Source organism: Cnephaeus nilssonii (genome assembly GCF_951640355.1).
Source record: "Cnephaeus nilssonii genome assembly, chromosome: 9".
In the NCBI taxonomy this organism is placed as follows: domain Eukaryota; kingdom Metazoa; phylum Chordata; class Mammalia; order Chiroptera; family Vespertilionidae; genus Cnephaeus; species Cnephaeus nilssonii.
In genome coordinates, this window is record NC_137080.1 from 93,502,174 (window position 1) to 93,521,159 (window position 18,986).

An 18,986-nucleotide genomic window follows, 5' to 3' on the forward strand; every position below is an offset into this window, starting at 1 on the left:
CCAGGAGGAGGGGTGGCAGCCATCAGAACCCCTGGGGTAACAGGGCTGGATAATGACTCCCACAATCGGGCAGCCACAACCAGGCTCCCCAGCAACAGCCACCACCACCCGCACAGCCCTGCTGGGACCCCCGGGCGGAGGTACAGCAGGAACAGCAGCCCCCCCTCAGCAGCCACAGCCCAGTCACAGCCAGGGCGGCACAGCCACCGCCTCCACCTCTACCACCTGCCACAGCTCTGGCAGCTGCCGGGCCCACACCCACCCACAGAGCTGCCTCAGCCGGTACCCAGGGTCATCAGGGGGCCCACACCCACCCACAGAGCTGCCTCAGCCGGTACCCAGGGTCATCAGGGGGCCCACACCCACCCACAGAGCTGCCTCAGCCGGTACCCAGGGTCAGCAGGGGGCCCGAGAGTGGCGCCTGCACTCTCAGAACCAGGGCCAGTGCGGCTACAGGGGCCACCCCGATGCCCTTCCAGCTTCCTCTTCCAGTGCCCAATTGGCGCCCCATCTGCCCCCAGGGAGTCCTGTGCTGTTGGGGACAGTCACCCCAGGGCTGCTCCGTCTAGCCAGGCCCCTCTTAGGGGCTGCCTCTCCCCCCCAGGCCTGGCATTTTCCTCTGGACTCAAACAGGCAACAATCACCTTTTATTTTCTCTTCCTCCCCCACCTCCTCCCTCTTCCTCCTCTTCTCTTCCTGCTTTTTGACTAAAGGCACCCCAACCCAACCAGGTCATACAGTGAGGCCCATGGCTGAGGGGGGACCTTCTGCCCACTGTCCCATCTCCCCCGCCCAGCTTCCCAGCCCCTCCCACAGTCAGTAGTGAGCTCTTCAGGGGCTGGTTTACTGTCTCCCTCTCAGGATTAAAACCAAGAATCAAACTTTTTTTTTTTAATTTAAAAACAAATTGTGGAGGGAGGAGGCAGTGACAGATTTTTTGGTAATTATGCTTTTTTAATGTTTAGACTTATTCCATTTTTACTCTGGGTTAGCTGTTAATGTTTCAAGACAACCATGTCTTTGCTGAGTGTGTGAGGGCAGAAATAGAATCGTGGGACCAGCTGTAATGATAAGAAATGCGCGTCGTGTTCTGTCCGCCATGAAGGTCTGTGTGATTAGGGAAAGCACGTCTCCCCTGCTGGGAGCTGCACCCCGGGACGTGGGGGCCAGCATGGAGGGCAGCCCCTCCTCCTTTCCCAGAGCTGCCCATCATCAGGGAAGGATTAGCACCTTGCTCTGGGACCATCTGGTCCCGGAGGTGCCTGCCCTCTGCGACCCCTCAGCCCACATCATCTGTAACCTGTAGGCATTACACCTGCCTACTCCCCCGCCTGTAGTTCCTGCTTTCCCACGTGGCCTGTGTCCCCTACCAATGTAAGCAGCTGGCTTGTGGGGGGCAGAGCGGATTTTTGTGCTGACTGCTGCTCTCCTGAGCTGCCGGCAGGATGGGAATAAACGCTCAGCTAGGACTCATCCCTGTCTCTGCGTCATTGGCTCAAGTAGAGACAGGCAGCCCGGACCCACTGGTTGTCCCATTACAAGTCCAGGCAACCAAGGAAGAGCCACACCCTCAAAATGAAAGACACACAAAACCCAGTCATCCCACTTCTAGGAATATATCCCAAGAAACTAGAAACACCAATCAGAAAGGATATATGCGCCCCTATGTTCATAGCAGCACAATTCACCATAGCTAAGATTTGGAAACAGCCTCAGTGCCCATCAGCAGATGAGTGGATCAGAAAACTGTGGTACATCCACAATGGAATACTATGCTGCTGTAAAAAAGAAGGAACTCTTACCATTTGCAACAGCATGGATAGACATAAAGAGCATTATGCTAAGTGAAATAAGCCAGGCAGAGAAAGACTAGTGTCACATGATCTCACTCATTTGTGGAATAGAATGAACAACATAAACCGATGAACAAAAACAGAACCAGAGTCATAGAAGCATCAATTATACTGTCCAATCTATGAGGGAAGGAGGGGTGAGGAGGTAAGAGATCAACCAAAGGATTGTGTGCATGCATATGAGCATAAACAATTGACACAGACAGAGGTCAAGGGGGTGAGGTTATGTGCTGGGGGTTGGGGTGGCTGGGAAGAGGTCAATGGGGGAAAAGGAGACTTATGTAATACATTAAACAAAAAACAACTTAAAACACAAAGCCACAGACGCAACTTTAACCTGACTTTCTATACAACGTCTGTTCCCATAACTCTGCACACAGCCTCTGTGTGGCGTTGAACTGTGATTGCTTTTTGAGTTTGGAGGGAGTATCACCATTGAACTTGGAACCTTGTTCTTAGAGTGGATGTTACTCTAATGTGCCACAAAGATGTGGCTGAGAGTCTTGGGAGGAGAGGCTCATCCGGGTCTCTGGGTGGCCCAAACGCCATCGGAGTCTCCCGATAAGAGAGACTAGACGCCTGCGAAGGCCACGGGAACTCCAAGCAGAAGGAGATGCATCACAGCCAAGAACGCGGAGCCAGCAGAGCCGAGAGGCCAGGCGTGGGTGGATGCTAGAGCCTCTGGGGTAGGGGGCAGGCCCTGCCCCCAGCTCCGTTTCAGGCTTCTGGCCTCCGGAACTGGCAGACACTCCTGTTTGAAGCCACCACGTTTGTTGTGTTTGTACAGCGGCCCTAGGAAACTAACATACACGATGGACCCAGAGCTGCAGGAGCCGCCCAGCCGGGTGGACGGGGCTGCCTGTGACAACGCTGCTTTGCAGGAAAGCAGGGTGAAGGGTGGAGAGAAGGGACCCGGGCGTTGGGCAGAGCCCTGAAGACACAGGTGGCCCCGAAGGCAGCCTTCCTTCCCTGGCCTCTTCAGCAGCATAAACCAACACATGTCCCTTCTTACTTAAGGCAGATTGAGCTGGCTCTCTGTTGCTTGCAACTCAAAGATTTCTGACTGACACGCTCACTCAGTGATTACCGAGAGCCTTAAAAATAGGTAAACCTGTGACCCGGTAATCCCAGTTTCTGTCCGAAGGAATTAGTGTGTCTGAGGACAGTCACTGCCATGTGAACAAGACAGAGACCTATGTGTGTGACCACAGGGCACTGAGTTCATAAAGCAAGTACATCGCTCTGACAGGACCTCATGCAGCCAGTAAGAACCATGTTTCCATGCTCATTGTAAGATGTCAGGTGAACAACAGGGTAGTCAACACACATACCTGCTAAGGAAACAGCCTAAGTGCCATCAGTGCACGGCTAGATAACGGAAACGTGAGACATGTATCACATTCAGCCACAGAAAAGCATGAAACTTTGCTCTTTGCGACAGCGTGGACGGACCTGGAGAACATTAGGCTGAGTGAAATAAGAGACCAGGTGATCTCACTTACATGTGGAATCTAAACAACAAACAAAACCAGAAAACCAAGCCCAGGGAACAGAGAGCAGAGGGCAGTTGCCAGAGGTGGATGAGGGGCTGGCGGGGGGAGTGCTAAGTGGTGAAGGGGTGAAAGGTGCCAACTCCCAGCTGAGAGATAAGTCGGGCCCAGGGACGAGTGAACAGACAGTGACTGCACTCAATGCTACTGTTTGTGTGTTCGAACGTGGCCTAAGCCAGTAGACCTTAAACGTCCTCATCTCACACACAAACTGGTAACTGTGTGGAGATGGTGTTAACTCAACTGATTGTGGTGATCATTTCATTATATAAAAATGAATCATAAGTTGCACACCTGAAACTAATATAGTGGTAATGTCAAAGCTCAATAAAATATATATATACATACATATAGACACCCACACACATACACATAAAACACACAAATACCTACATCATATACACACAGAATATCCCCATTTTACTGTATCTGCTTTAGGCCGTTGGAAGGAAATGACGAGGCCACGTACAGTTGAAACCCTTTGTGTGGCTCTCCCTCCTCTCACGTGGCCCTCCCGTCTCCAGAGGCAGCCACTCTGCGTGGGAGGCAGAGCGCTTGCTCTTGACCCCGCTCCCCGACGCCAGCTGTGGGAGCCCAGGTCTCAGACGCCGGGGAGCAGGTGAAGACGTGAGAAGGCGTGGGCATACAGGGGAGACCTTATTGTAGACCTGGGAGCTATTGCTACCGCAGGAGCCATCAGACAAAGCAGTTCTTCACAGCAGCCGCACAAAGCGGCCACACGGGCTGGTCAGGGGCACCTTATACACCCACTCAAACAAGAGGCCTCGTGCCAGTTAGTGACACTCCTGCTGCATGAACATGAGCGGGTCACATCAGGGTGCACGTGCGCGGTACGTGTATGCTACAGCTGAGTCATTGCCATCGCACACGTGTGAGCAAAGGGGCCTTTCACCTGAAATACTGCTGTGTCCTCGCCTGCACGCATGCCTAAGGCAAATAGGGCTTGATCACCCGGCCCACTCTGATGAGGGTTCCCACATTTGGTATCATTCCCAGGCATGATTTTAAACATTTCTTGCCTACATGTGTATGCAAAAGTAACATGGCATTTGTACACGTTTTCACATTTTAATGAATAGTATGAGACTTGTGCAACTTGCTTTTTCCAATATGTGCAATTAATCCATCTTGATAACGTGTGACAATCATTTTAACTGCTGTCATGAATTCCACTTCTGAGTATCCCCGACATTATTTATCCTTCCTCTGCTTGGAAAACACTGAGGTTCGTGGCAATATTTCCCCCCATAAAACGCTGCAGCTCTTCTGCTTGCCCGTGCACACCCGTGAGGTTCTCTCTGGGAGGTACCCCCGGGTGCGGTGCCGGGTCACAGGGCACGCCCACCGTCACCTTTGCACGGGGAGAAAATTGTTCCGGGGTTCTGTGCACACTGCCCTGTCCCGGGTGCTGGCTGCCATACTCCCACCTGTGTCCCATTCACTTCCTTCTTCTGAAAGTGCTTCGTCTTCTCTCCGACGGAGGTGCTGCCTTTTGAGCGGAGCCTGCTAATATACTTAAATCTTACTCATCTTTTCCTGGGCTGGTGCGGTTCAATTGGTAGGAGCGTCACCCAGGACACTGAAAGGTCCAAGGTTCGATTCCCGGTTAGGACACTTACCTAGGCTGCAGTTCAATCCCCGGGCCAGGTGCAGGAAAGAGCCAACCGATTGATGTTTCTCTCCCTCTCCCTCTCCCTCCTCCCTCTCAAATCCATGAAAAATGTCCTCAGGTGAGGATGAAATCTTACTCATCTCTCAGCATCAGATCAGGTGCCTCCCTTCCACGCAGGCTTTCTCATCAGCCAGCCCCACGGCCCTGCCAATGGCGGCTGTAACAGGTCAGTGACAGGCTTCTCCCAGGACAGGGTCCCAATGGGGATGGAAAGTGGGGGGACAGAACAAGCGAGGGGGCCCGGGCAGAGCTCTGGACCCCACCCAATTGCATGAATTGGGGAACTAAGGCCAGAGACCTCCCCTTATAGGCAAGGGGCCAGCCTTCTGCAGGGCGCCCACCAGGCTCTGGCCCGTTGGACAGAGGCTAGGAGAAGCCTGCTGCTGCCCAGGCCTGGGGCTGCTCACCTGGGGAGAGGCCACTCCGGCCCCCACGGTCTCACATCTCCCTTCTCACCAAGTCTACAGGTGCACATGAGAAGCGTGTTCCAGAGACATGGCTCATGGGAAATCCCCACCCACAGCAGTGAATGACAAAACCCTGAGCAAACACAGCCACTCTTCATTTAGAGTGCTGTGATTTGAGCGGCAGAAGAAATTATACTAAAAATGCAGGAACTCTGGGTCAGAACCCAGCCTCTCTCATTGCTTTTTAATCTCCTGTTAAACGTACCTTCTGATGGCTTCTGTCAGCTCACTCAATGTAATAACCCCGGACAGGTGGCCTGCTGACCCCCTCATTCCCTCCACAGGGTCGAGGGGGTGTGGCCATTGGCAATGGGTCAACTGACAAGCTTACAGGGGGGATGGGCAGGTGGGCCAGGGTCAGGGGGGTGACAGGGGCTGCACAGGACCTAGGAGACGGGGCGCCAACAGAGCTGTGGAGGCCAAGGGCCTAGGCCGCCTACGAACCCCTCACGTGCAGAGGAGGCACCTGAGCCCAGAGGCCAAAAGCCTCCCAAGTCACACAGGTCAAGATGGAGACCCAGGTTCGGACCCCGGGCCCACAGCTCGCTCGGTGCGACTCCCCCAGGTCATCAGGAGCCAGGAAGGGGCTGGTGCAGGGCGTGTGGTCCCCGGCGCCCGCCCCTCCCAGGCTCTTGAGTTCAGTCTGGGAGACAGAGTCAGGAGTCCAGTCCCCTGTGGGCCTGGAAGCAGTTTCCATGCTTGGGACCCTCCCCGTCTCCTGTTGGGACACCCCCACCCCCAGGAAGCTCCCGTCTGATGGGACCAAAGAAACAGAGAGGCAAGCGAGCACGTCAGTCACTGGGGAGAACACACCGTGACAGGAGAGAGTGGCTTGGAGTTGGTGTTGGCTTCACCCAGGGAGGCTTCCTGGAGGAGGGTGAGCTGTAAGGGGAAGAGCGGGTTTGTTTATTTGTTTGTTTGTTTGTTTGTTTGTATTAATCCTCATCCGAGTATATTTTCCCATTGAGAGAGTGGAAGAGAGAGAGAAAGACAGAAAGAAATATTGATGTGAGAGAAACACATTGATTGGTTGCCTCCTGCATGCACCCAGCCTTTCATGGAGTTCAAACATGCTTTCCTCTGCTCATCAGAAGGGGGCCTGCACTGCCCCAGTCAAAGGTGGGTCCCCAGCAGCTGTATCACCTATCAAATGTCTGGTCCCCACTGCCTGGGCTTCATCCACAGCCCCTGCACCAATCAGAAGCTACCAGCCTGTCAGGTCATCAGTTACTAGGGGAACTGCTCCTGAGGTGTCCCCAGAATCACAGCCTTTCCCAGTATTGGAACACCTGGAAGATCACAGTGGCTCTAACTGTGAGAGGCTAAGCCACTTCCCCAAATCTGCAACACTCAGTTGTGGTGCAACAGAAAAATAAGCCAGTCAGAGAAAGACCAGTGTCACATGGTCTCACTCCTATGTGGAATCTGGTGAACAAAATAAACTGATGAACAAAATAGATCCAGAGACATAGAAGCACAGAACACACTGTCAAACCTCAGAGGGAAGGCAGGGGAGGGTGGGTGGGTGGGAAGAGATTAACCAAAGAACTTGTATGCATATATAGTATGTATTCCCATGGACACAGACAATAGTGTGGTGAAGGCCAGGGGCGGGTGTGGGGGCAGGGGAGGCCTAGAAGAGGTCAACGGGGAATAAGGGGGACATACTAGTATGTAATACTTTCAACAATAAAGACTTTTTAAAAATAGGACAAAATTGAAGGCCTCCTAACTTGCAATCACCTCCCTCACCCTCAGCTCCCAACACACTCACTCACCCATTTGCAAAAGGACTATGTCTGCATTGAGAGAGCCTAATGCCCTCACTTTGTGTGCTCATCACTGACCAGCGCAGAGCTGCCTCACCATAGGGCCCAGCACAGTGTTTCTGACACAACCAGACCAAACCTTTAAAGCCCTCAATCAAAGCAATGCTTTTAATGCAGGAAATTCTAAGTATCAGAAGAGGACCTTCCTACTGCATCTCTGACCAGCAACTGATGATGCTATTCACCTCTGATGCTGATTGGTTCTCAGTACTGAGATGACCCATCCAGAGACAAAGAATGAGTTCCCTAGTTGGTGTTATTGGGGTTGTGGGTGGAGAAGGGTCACAGCCCTCCCTGAGTGAGTCTGGCCTGCTCCTGCCCCTGTCCTCTCTGAGCTCCAGCATGGTGTGTGTGCGGTTCCCCGGAGGCTCCTGGATGGCCGCTCTGACGGTGATGCTGATGGCTCTGAGCCCTCCCCTGGCTCGGGCCAGGGACACACCAGGTAGGTGCTCCTTGGGGGTGAGCTGTTGTGGGTGAGGAAGAAAGGAAATGAGCTTTGTCACCGTGTCCAGGCCATGTCCATTAGGAAATGGTGGCATTTTCTTCAGTGGCCACCTACCTTTATCACATGGACCCCGATTCTTTCCACCACAAAAGGGGCGGGTGCTCGCCACTACAAGATGTGCAAGGGCCTCCTTGTATCACAGCTGTTTCTTCTCAACTCGCCTCCAGTAAACGCCCCCGCCACAGCCTGTGTCCCATTCCATCGGGGTCTTGAGAGGATTGAGAAATAATGATCTCAGACTAATTCCACCCAGTGCTCCATTTATTGCATTGAGTTATCCCCAAAGGAAAGTTTCTCTGACATTTTATGGAAACCAAAAGGAATTGGAGGATCTCTCTTTGAGGATCCTGTGCTCTGTCCTCAGCAGAATCTGTGATGCTGGTGCCTCTCCCTACTATGTGAGATGTATCAAGGGGGCTCCCCACCACCTCCTTTCCTTTCTCCCTGAACCCCTTAAGAAAGAAAAAATTCAGAGCAATAATTTCTCTGAAAAAAACACACAAATAAACCCAGGGTTATGGGACAGAGAGCATGATTCATCTGATGTCACTTCAAGTGGTTAGGAAGCTCTCCCTGAGGAAGTGACATGTAGAGACATTTGAGACCTGGCTGATGCGAGAAACCACCGTGTGAAGATCTAGGGGACAAGTGTCCCAGGGAGAGGAACAGGGAAAGGCCACAGTGTGGGCACGGGTTTGCCGTGTTTAAGGGGCAGGAAGAAGGCTAGCGTGGCTGCAGCACAGGAGCAAGTTGGGGAGTGACACTGACATAGGAAGAGGCTGGAGAAGACGGGAGACACATCATATTGGGCCCTGGTGGCGGGTAAGAAGTGTGAATTTTATCTGAAGAGACATGTGAGCTGCTGGAGGGTGACAAGGAGAGTCCATGTATGTTTATTAAAAGCAATAATCCCTGCTTCCAGTGGAGGTTGGACTGCAGGGTTCACAAGAGGAGCCGGGGCCTTGAGGAGTATGGAGGAGTCCAGGTGACGTGCTTGGGCTTCAGTTAGAGTGTGTGGCAAAGGCAGCGGGGAAGGGGAAGTGAGCAAATCTGGGGTAGATATTTCTATGACTTGTTAATTAATTAAATGGGGGAGGAGTAAAAATCCCTAAGGATTTTATCTTGAACTCGAGGCCTGGTGCATGAAATTCGTACACAGGACTGGCCAGCAATCAGGGCCTATCAGAGCTGTCTTGCCCAGTCCCAATTTGGGCCGGGCTGTCCAGCGCCTGCTGTCTGCCAGCTGCCTGACGGGGCCTGCTGAACCGGGGGAAGGAGCACAAGAGGTTAACTGGCCTTGGGATGCTGGTTGTGGGAGTGCACTGACCACCAGGGGGCAGCTCCTGGGTTGAGCATCTGCTCCCTGGTGGTCAGTGCTCATCATAGTGACTGGTTGACTGGTTATTGCAGTTATTCTTATTGTTCAGTTGTAATAGTCATTAAGACTTTTATATATATAGATAATTTCATTATTACACTTGGTGGAGCTGTGTATTGAGAAAGGAAAGACTGTGTAAGAAGTAATTTGAAGGGGGTGGTGAGTAATAAAGGTTTTCTGTAACTCTGAAATTATTTTTTGACATTTGTGTGGAGCTGTCAAGAGGTCAGTTGAATACAGGAGCCTCGTGTTCAGGGCTGGCCAGGACAGGGGGTGTATGTGTCATTCACACATGTGCTGTGATAAACTCCAGGGAAGTGGACAAGATGAGAGAGAGAGAGAGAGAGAGAGAGAAAGAGAGAGAGAGAGAGAGAGAGAGAGAGAGAGAGAGAGAGAGAACAAGAACAAGAACATGTCAAGGGCCGAGCCCAGAGGACCAAGGGCCAATGAGAGCAGAGGAGACTGAGAAGGGGTGCAGTGTGTTGAGGTAAACCGAGAGAAGGTGATGCAGGGCAGTGAGGGGAGTAGATTTTTCCAGAAGGTGGGAGTGGGGCCAGGTGTGGGGAGACCTGCTAGGATGCAGGGAAGTGAGAACCTGTAGAGATGTGTGAGCACTGGGTTTGGTGGACGTGACGGTCGCAGTCAGTGGAGTGTATGAGACAGAACCTGATTGGAATGTTTGAAGAGAGGACGGAAGCTGAAGACGTGAGGGATGATCACAGTGACTCTGAGCAGCGACCTCAGGGAGACTGTGCGCTGGGCTCAGGGGGTCAGTGGACCTAAAGCATAAGAACAAAGGAGCCTGAAGGGAAGCTGGAGGTCGCAAGAACCAGAGATGCTCAGTCATCAGCAAGGAGCCACTGCAGTGACCTTGAAGGCAGAGGTGACTGGTTATGAAAGCCACCAGTTCCACAGCCACTGTTTATCAGTGACCCAGAGCAGACAGTCACCACCCGGTGATGAGGTGGAGTCATCGACAAGACAAATCTGGTCCCTCCGGCGTGGAGCAGTCACATCGGGCAGTTACTATGCACCAGGCCTCCATGTGAGTGTGTGACTCTCATAACCATCCCGTCTTACCTGCAGCAATTACAGATGTAATGACCATGGACGCTGATCCAGAGAGTTTAAGCAACTGACCCAGAGTCACAAGGTTAGTTGTGGAACCAGGTGACATAGTCTAGGTCTCAGTATCTAGAAAGTTCTCTCTTCTAAGTCAGCATAGTCCTTTCATATTAGGTGCATGTACATCCCATTATATACAGAGACCAATGTTTCTGTCCTTGTGTTCAAAATTACATTTAGTGATAAAATTGATTAAAGACAATTGACGAATGGTGATGAAGTCATTATTTGCTCTAGATAGTGGTCGGCAAACTCATTAGTCAACAGAGCCAAATATCAACAGTACAACGATTGACATTTCTTTTGAGAGCCAAATTTTTTAAACTTAAACTATATAGGTAGGTATATTGTTATTAACTTAATTAGGGTATTCCTAAGCTGGCCTTTGCTAAAAACTCAAGGGGCCAAAGAGCCGCATGTGGCTTGCGAGCCGCAGTTTGCCGACCACTGCTCTAGGAAGTTAAGAAATAGAAAGATCTTGTGAGCAAGATGTTTATTTAGTGCTTATATGATCAGCACTAGGAAGGATCATTATGTAATTCCACACTTACAATATCCTGTGATACAGTATCATTAAATCTATTTTAGAGATAAAGAACAAGGCCCATGGGTGTTACAATCTGACCCAGTGGAAGAGCTAATGTTCTCATTTAGATCCTAATTCTAGAGCTGGGCTTCTACCTCCCTGTGAGCAGTGGCTTGGCTGGGTCTGACTTGCTGCTGAGATTTCTGATGATCCCATGTGCCAGCGTGTGTCTCAGGGCTGGGGGAAGCAGGTGCAAGGACTGGTAGTTCCAATATACAGGAGGAATTTACATCCATTTTGCATTATAACTTGAAAACTTCCATATGGGCTCACTCTAGGCTGTGAGCACGTGAGGAACACAGAGAAGTTTAAGTGCACTCCAAGCCTCAGATTCCATCAGCGGGTGGGCTTGTGTTGTGAGAGGAAATAGAGGATGCCGATTTAAGCTGAATTTCAGAGAAACAGCAATTACTTAACTGAAATCCAAACGTAACTGGGAATCGTGTATTTGTATTTGCTTTATTGGGCGGCCTTTCAGTTGGGCCCCTGAGCATGGCCTGATAGTGCTAACCACACAGGCTACAGTGAACAGCAGCTCACACATGTTTATTTTTCAACCTTCTCACGTGTCAGGAAGGTGCTAGAGAATTTGTGAAAAGTTAGACAGACCCAGTCTGACCAGAGTGCCCTCCCCTCTGCCACCATTTCCACGTGAAGGTCTCCATGTAAAGCTGGACCTGCTCCTCTTTGTAACCTGTCTGTGTGAGGGTGTCCTCTTAGCTGCTCCCCTCCTGAGGGACCTGCCCATAGAAATGAGAGTCCACCTCCGGCCAAGGCTGGTAACCTGGTGCCTCCTGGTATCATTGGGAGCAGGAGGCAGTTAGAACATGGATTAGTTGGGACTTTGAATGGGAACCAAATGGCCGTGGCTGTAGCTTCTGCTGTAGACAAGCTGTGGGCCAGTGGCCGGGAGATTAAGAAAGAAGACGATGTGGAGGATAAATGACATGACTGGTGATTGGGTAGCAAGGCAAAGAAGCAGGTAGGTCTTGGTCCTGAACAAATTTATTTTGCTAAAAAAAAAAAATTACTCTCCACTGGGACCAGATTCCTCAAATATGTAAATTCCATATAGACCACGCCTTTGCAGAGACATTGGTAGAACTTCCCATGTCATTCCCAGCTGCTGTGTGATCAACAGTGGCTTTCACCCCAGATTTCTCAGACGGTTCACACCAGCAGAGCTCACCCTGTGAAGGTTCCCCACCCACCCCCTCCCCACCCCGGGGACATCTGCCCCATTTAAAGCCGTGTTTGGTGGTCACACGGGGTTTTTCTGACAACTGGTGGGATGCCGTGTGCAGCCCACTGTGCACAGAGCACCCGCCCCACCCACACAGAATCATCTGGTCCAAAGGTCCATAGTGCTGAGGTGGAGGACACTGCTGGACACCGGCTGTTTCTGAAAATTCTAAACTCACCTTTATACACACGGACCTTCCAGTGCAGCTCTTCATGGTTTACTTTAGCTCATTTCATTACCAAATAAAACAAACGGCCAAACACCAGACAGTCTACTCTTGCTTTCCAGGGTGATTCAAGACCCACGGGCCCCGCCAGCCCTTTAAACAAACAAACAAACAAACAAACAACACCAGACAGTTGTACAAATCCACCACTTTCTTGTTGAATCCATTCAGTCACTTGAGGTTTAAAACCTTCCTTCTTATTTGCCTTTTGCGATGTTTGTCAAAGCGTCATGAGTCCTATCACTGCATCTCTGCTGACCATCCACGTCTCTCCTTATGAGTCACGCGTCGCGGGGAGCCCTGTTCTCAGGAAGGGCCTCACATTCCTGCAGGGACTCTCCCCACACCCGCGAGGGGGTCAGAGCTCCATCATCACCTGGCTTCTCCACAGCTGTGCTCTGGGTCTCTGCGCCTCCTGGGTTGGACATGCAGGAAAGAGCTGGCGCCCTATTGGGATTGGGGTGTAACCCCTGAACTCGTCAGTACTCTCTGTTACATGGAGCAGAAGGCCCCCCTCACTCACTCCCAGGCTCCCGGCACCCCGACTCCTCCAGGCTCTGTCCCCTCCCTCCCACTGTCTGGGCTCAGAGCCGGGTCTCTGGTTCCCAGGAGGCCATGGGTTCCCTCGGGCTTTGCGGGTGGCAGTGCCTTCCCCTGAAATGTGCCTCCCCCCCTCCCCCCCCCCCCCACACACACAACCTTCAGGCCACATCCTGTCACTCAGGCCACTGGCCCCGCCCTGATGGGACTGGGGTCCTGCTGTCCCTGCTCCAGACCCCCTTTCCTGACACCTCCCTCCTGTGTGAACGCCTGTGGTTGGCTGTGCCCCCACTTTGTGAATTCTGAGCTCAGGGCGGAGGGCGATGCCCGGTTTCCTGCCTGGGTCCCGGGGCAGCTGGGCCTGGCACGAGGTCCCCTGCCCAGGGGTGACAGGAGGAGGGGGTGTGGGAACGGGAAAGGCTGTGGGGAGGAGGGGTGTCTAGGAGGAGGCGGTGATGGCACAGGTCCTGGCCCAGCCTGGAGCCCGGAGCCCCGCGGGAAGCCCAGTGGGTCCCCAGGGGCTGAGGGTCCCAGGGGTCTCCCTGCCTGCGGCCTCCCTCCAGCCCCAGAAGAGGGGGCCCCGGGTGCTGGCAGTGGGGTGCCGGGGTCCTGTGTCCCCACCACCTGGGCTCCCCGCACTGGGCGGCGGCGCCATCTTCTCTCACCCGCGTGACGGGTCCCTCCTGTCCCCGCAGCGCATTTCCTGATTCTGGGGAAGGGCGAGTGTCAGTTCTCCAACGGGACGGAGCGGGTGCGGTTCCTGTACAGAGACATCTACAACGGGCAGGAGGATGTGCGCTTCGACAGCGACGTGGGGGAGTTCCGCGCGGTGAGCGAGCTGGGGCGGCCGGACGAGAAGTACTGGAACAGCCAGAAGGACTTCCTGGAGCAGATGCGGGCCGCGGTGGACAGATGCAGATACAACTACGAGGTGTCTGAGGGATACCTGGTGCATCGGCAAAGTGAGCGCGGGGCGGGAGAGGGGGGAGTGGTGGCCTGGAGGGCGGGGTGCGCACCCAGGGCTGTGAGGAGCACCCTGAGGGGCCTGAGGGCGGCTGTGGGGACCCTGAGGTCCTGTCCTGTGTAGGGGCGTTTTCGGGGTGCCCAGCCAAGCCCAGTCAGGGGAGAGTTTGGGGAGCAGAGGGGAGGTGTGAAGTGTGAGGGGGAGAGTCGGTCTGCCTTGGCCAAACTCCCCCCTCACCCCGAGCCCCGGAATAGGGGTGCTTGGTGCCCAAGCCTTTCCCTGGCAGAGGGTCAGGCTGGGTGTGAGGGGCGGACCTGTGTGTACAGAGGGGGTGATGGGAGCCAGGTTCCACATTGTAATTCTGTTACTTCACACACTGATGTTACATGTATGCAGTGCTAATAGTATTTAAGTAATCGCACACTAACTTTTTAGAGTTGTGACAGTTTACCTCACATTCTTATTTTGTTAATCTTTTTATATTACTGCCAAATCTCAGTTGAAAATTTGTTCTTTATTTCTAATTCATCCTTCTTTGATTTCTAAGGTTCTTTTTTTTTTTTTTAAATATATTTTATTGATTTTTTTTACAGAGAGGAAGGGAGAGGGAGAGAGAGTTAGAAACATCGATGAGAGAGAAACATCAACCAGCTGCCTCCTGCACAACCCCCACTGGGGGTATGCCCGCAACCAAGGTACATGCCCTTGACCGGAATCGAACCTGGGACCCTTGAGTCCACAGGCTGATGCTCTATCCACTGAGCCAAACCAGTTAGGGCTGATTTCTAAGGTTCTTGAACATTTTTGACATGTGCGTTGGCTAATGGCTGTCCTGCTCTAGGAATGGCCTATTGTCCGTCATCCCTGGGGTCCGGGCCTTTTCTCGGTGATTTTCCAGGTTCTCTAGGCAGCCAGAGGGACACTTTGCTGACATGGATTCAGCATTTTCTCCAGCTCCTGGCTCGTGTTTTGATTCTGCTTTATTTCTTCCATGTTAGGAATTTAAACATCTTTAAGGTAATGAAATGCACTCAGAAGTTGCTAGCAATGATTTACCATCAACCTTACATCTACCCTTTTGGCCCCAGCTGTTCGTCGTCCTCCTCCTCCTCATCCTCATCCTCATCTTCCTCCTCCAAATCTGTATTTATTGGGCCTGGTCTCAGGCAGGAAGGACACATGTCAATGAGTCCCAGCCCCTGCCCTGAGCTCAAATGTCAGATTGAAAAGAGGGACAATTATAAAACGACAACAATCCCAATAACAGATCGGCTTCTGTGAGAAGGAGCGGGTGGATCAGTGAGCGTCACTATAAGTGGTATAATGGGTGAGCCTGCTCCTCCCTCTCCCCCAGGACTCAGCCCCGGAGCTGGGGAATCCCCCTCTTCCTGCTTCCAGGGGAACCATCTCTGTGTTCCAGGTGTGACTGCATTCCCAGGACTTCACACCCTGAGTCCCATCTTCCCTATGCCGGTCCCCAGCTTCTCCCTCTGCTTTCCTTACATTCTCTCTCCTGCCTATATAATAAAAGGCTAATGTGCAAATCAACCAAACGGCAGAACAACCTCTCTTTATGGTGTGCACTGACCACCAGGGGGCAGAGGATCAACAGGAGTTGCCCACTGGTGTTCTGTGCACCAGAAGCTAGGCTCCTGGCTGGTGAGTGCGGCAGCGGTGACGGTAGCCTTTCCTTCATCCACAGCAGCGCTAACGATATCGGACTGACAGCTTAGGCCCGCTCCCACATCCCCTGAGGGCTCCCGGACTGTGAGAGGGCACAGTGGGGCTGAGGAACCCCCCTGAGTGCATGACTTTCATGCACCGGGCCTCTACTATATAATAAACAGCTGACATATAGTGATGGCTCCGTTCCAGCCACTGTTGTGCATATTTTAGGCCCATTGATCCCCATGTGTCACTAAGCGGTGAGTTAGTATTATCACCCCCTTGTAGGGGAGAAGCTGAGCAGGAGGATCTCCCAGGATCCCCAGGAAGAGGCAGAGCCTGGATGTGACCAGGCAGCCATGCTCCAGAATCACACTCTAAAGCACACACTCTGTGCCTTGCACAGATCTGTAAACACTTCCATTCAACAATGAGGAACTGTTTCAAGTGAAAAATCCCCTAAATGTCCTCACCGTCTCTCCAAACCAGTGGCCCGGGCTGGAGGAGGAGATTCAAGGTCCATGGCACTACCTCCTGCGGGGCCACAGGGCGGTTTGAGGGGGGCCTGTCCGGGGCCGGGAGCTGGGGCCGGAGACGAGGCCGAAAGGGAGCAGCCAGGGGCTGCCTGTCTGCTCACGTCTCCCTCCGCCTTCTCTGTCCCAGCTGCGCCCACAGTGACCGTGTTCCCGGCCAAGACCCAGCGCCTGCAGCACCACAACCTCCTGGTCTGCTCCGTGAACGGCTTCTACCCGGGCCACATCGAGGTCCGCTGGCTGCGGGATGGCCGGGAAGAGCAGGCCGGGGTGGTGTCCACGGGCCTGATCCGGAACGGGGACTGGACCTTCCAGATGCTGGTGATGCTGGAAACAGTGCCCCGGAGCGGGGAGGTCTACACCTGCCAAGTGCAGCACCCCAGCAGCTCCAGCCCCGTCACCGTGGAATGGAGTGAGACGCCTTCTGACCTCCGCGCCCGCCCCCCCCACACACACAGGGGCCTTTGCTGGTCCCTGAGGGCCAGGGTCCCTCTCCCCACACCCCGTTTTCCTTTGCTGGGGTCTCTCCCTCAGCACAGGCCACAGGGCAGCCCTGCGATCGCTCCTGTGGACCCCACAGCCCTGGGGGCGCCATTCCTGCCCTGCGGTCAGTCTCCCACCCTCTCCCTCATGTGCCCCTGGGCCTGGCCCCGTCCCCTGTGGGCTGGGCGGTGCTCCTGCCTGCGCTGAGCTGCCCACTGTGACCCGGGAGGAGGCGCCTCCTCCACAGCGTGGGGACCCTCCTGCCGCGGGAGAGCCCCGTCTGCTCTGTGTCTGCGGCTCTGTCACCCGGGCCACGTACCCAGGGTCCCCGAGCCCCGGGCTCCGCAGCCCTCAGAGGCCGAAGCAGAGGCCTTGGGTCGGGGGTGAGGGCACCTGAGGCCAGTGCCTGGGCCTCTACCTGCTCAGTGTGGCCTCAGTCTCTTTCCGGAAATGGCTATTCTTCTGCTTCCTCTAGGGCACCCCCCACCCCCCCCCAGCTCTCCATCCCAGGGTCTCCACTAGAGAAGGTGCCTTGGGCTGAACCCACTGACACAGCCTCTCCTCCAGGGGCCCAGTCCGGATCCGCACAGAGCAAGGTGCTGAGTGGAGCCGGGGGCTTCGTGCTGGGGCTGCTCTTCCTCGGGGCGGGGCTGCTCGTCTCCTTCAGGGCGCGGAAAGGTGAGGAGCCCGCGGGCAGCGAGGCCCCGAGACGGCGGGGGACGGGGCTTTGCTGGGTGAGCTCTGGGTTGGCAACGCCGTAGAGGCCTCTCTTTCCCTGTGGGTCTCCCGTGTCCTGGAAACGCAGAATCTCCAGCTCCCGGTTCTTAGGCGGAGACATGAGGAGCCATGGCTGTGGGTTAGAGACAGGGTAACACGCACGGGATTTGGGTGCAGATCCTGGGCACATGGAGGAGCAGGCCCTGCGGTCACTGATGACACTGGATGTGACGGCTTCGGGGCCCCTGCTCTCAGCTTCTGCTCTTCTCTGCTCTGTGTCAGCGGGTGGGGTGCTGCTAGAGAAGCTCAGGTGGCCTGGGCGGGGACCCCGTGTTTGGGTCACACTGACCTTCCTATCTTTAAGCGGCATCTTCCTTCTCTTCCCAGGACACTCTGGACTTCAGCCCACAGGTAATGCCCTTTAATCCTCTCTTAGGGGCGCATTGGGTTTCCCTAGAATAGAAGGTGCAGGGGAGGAGCCAGGGGACAGAGGGGGAGCCTGGGGTGGCTCTGGCCCCGCCCACACGCAGAGCCTCCTCCCGCTGGGGAGAGGCAGCTCTAAAGCAGCTCTGTCTCCTGTGGCCTCAGAGCCTTTCCTCTCATGTGGGAGCCACAGCAGGAGGCTGGGAGGGCAGCGCCCCTGCTGGCCGGGCCTGGGAACTGCACTGTCCTCTGTCTGCAGGGCTCCTGAGCTGAGGCGGCCATGGGGACACGGGCAGGAAAGACCCTTCTGTCAGGCCCCTTGGCAGCCTGAAGAGGTTTCCTACTGGGCTCTCACTCCACAAGGAGAGCCGCCTCGGGCTTTGGGGGGTCCTGGCTCCTGACCCGCAGCAGCTCCTCCCTGCTGGTTCCTCCCCGCCCTGGACCTGGAGGCCCCAGTGTTGACTACAGAGCCTTAGCTCCATCCCTCCCCGTCCCTTTGTGTTCAACCCTCGCCATCTGCTGTGCACCTTAGCTCACCTCTGCCCACATCTATACTAATAAAATGGTAATATGCTAATTATACTGAGTGTCCAGACATCTTCTGAACATCCAATTTCCTTCTGGACAAAGCCACGGTGGTGGAGCCAGAGGCAAAGGCAGTTAGGAGTGATCAGGCTGTCAGGGGAGGGCAGTTGAGGGCCATCAGGCTGGCAGGGGAGGGCAGTTTGGGGCCATCAGGCTATCAGGGGAGGGCAGTTGAGGACCATTAGGCAGGGGAAGAGATTAGATGGCAATCAGGCCAGGAGGCAGCAAGTGTTAGAAGCCAGAGGTCCCGGATTGCGAGAGGGATGTCTGACTGCCAGTTTAGGCCCCATCCCTGTGGAGTCCCGGATTGAAGAGGGTGCAGGCCTGGCTGAGGAACCCCCCTTCCCCTGTGCACAAATTTTGTGCACCGGGACTCTAGTCTATATATATAAAAGCCTAAGCGTCCATTACGCCTGAATGACCGGAATGATGGGTCAACCGGTCATTATGACACGCATTGAACACCAGGCAGCAGACACTCAATTCTGGAGCTTCACCCTGGTGGCCAGTGTGTTCCCACAGCGGGAGTGCTGCTCAGCTGACAGACCAGTCCCAGTGGCCCACCAGCCTGTCAACAGCCACTCACTCCCTCAGTCGTCCTACATGTCCAATCTCCAAAAA

General features: G+C 54.1%; 1 protein-coding gene across 1 annotated transcript; it reads left to right on the top strand.

The window, feature by feature from the left end:
• Positions 1-7,734: 7,734 nt before the first annotated feature.
• LOC307104939 (HLA class II histocompatibility antigen, DR beta 5 chain-like) lies at positions 7,735-18,303 on the top strand (the record flags this gene model as incomplete). Its single annotated transcript, XM_079780228.1, has 6 exons — positions 7,735-7,834; positions 13,691-13,957; positions 16,288-16,569; positions 17,208-17,318; positions 17,745-17,768; positions 18,040-18,303. The coding sequence occupies 6 exons, from the start codon at positions 7,735-7,737 to the stop codon at positions 18,051-18,053; spliced, it is 798 nt and encodes a 265-aa protein (XP_079636354.1). The 3' UTR covers positions 18,054-18,303.
• Between the last annotated feature and the right edge of the window lie 683 nt (positions 18,304-18,986).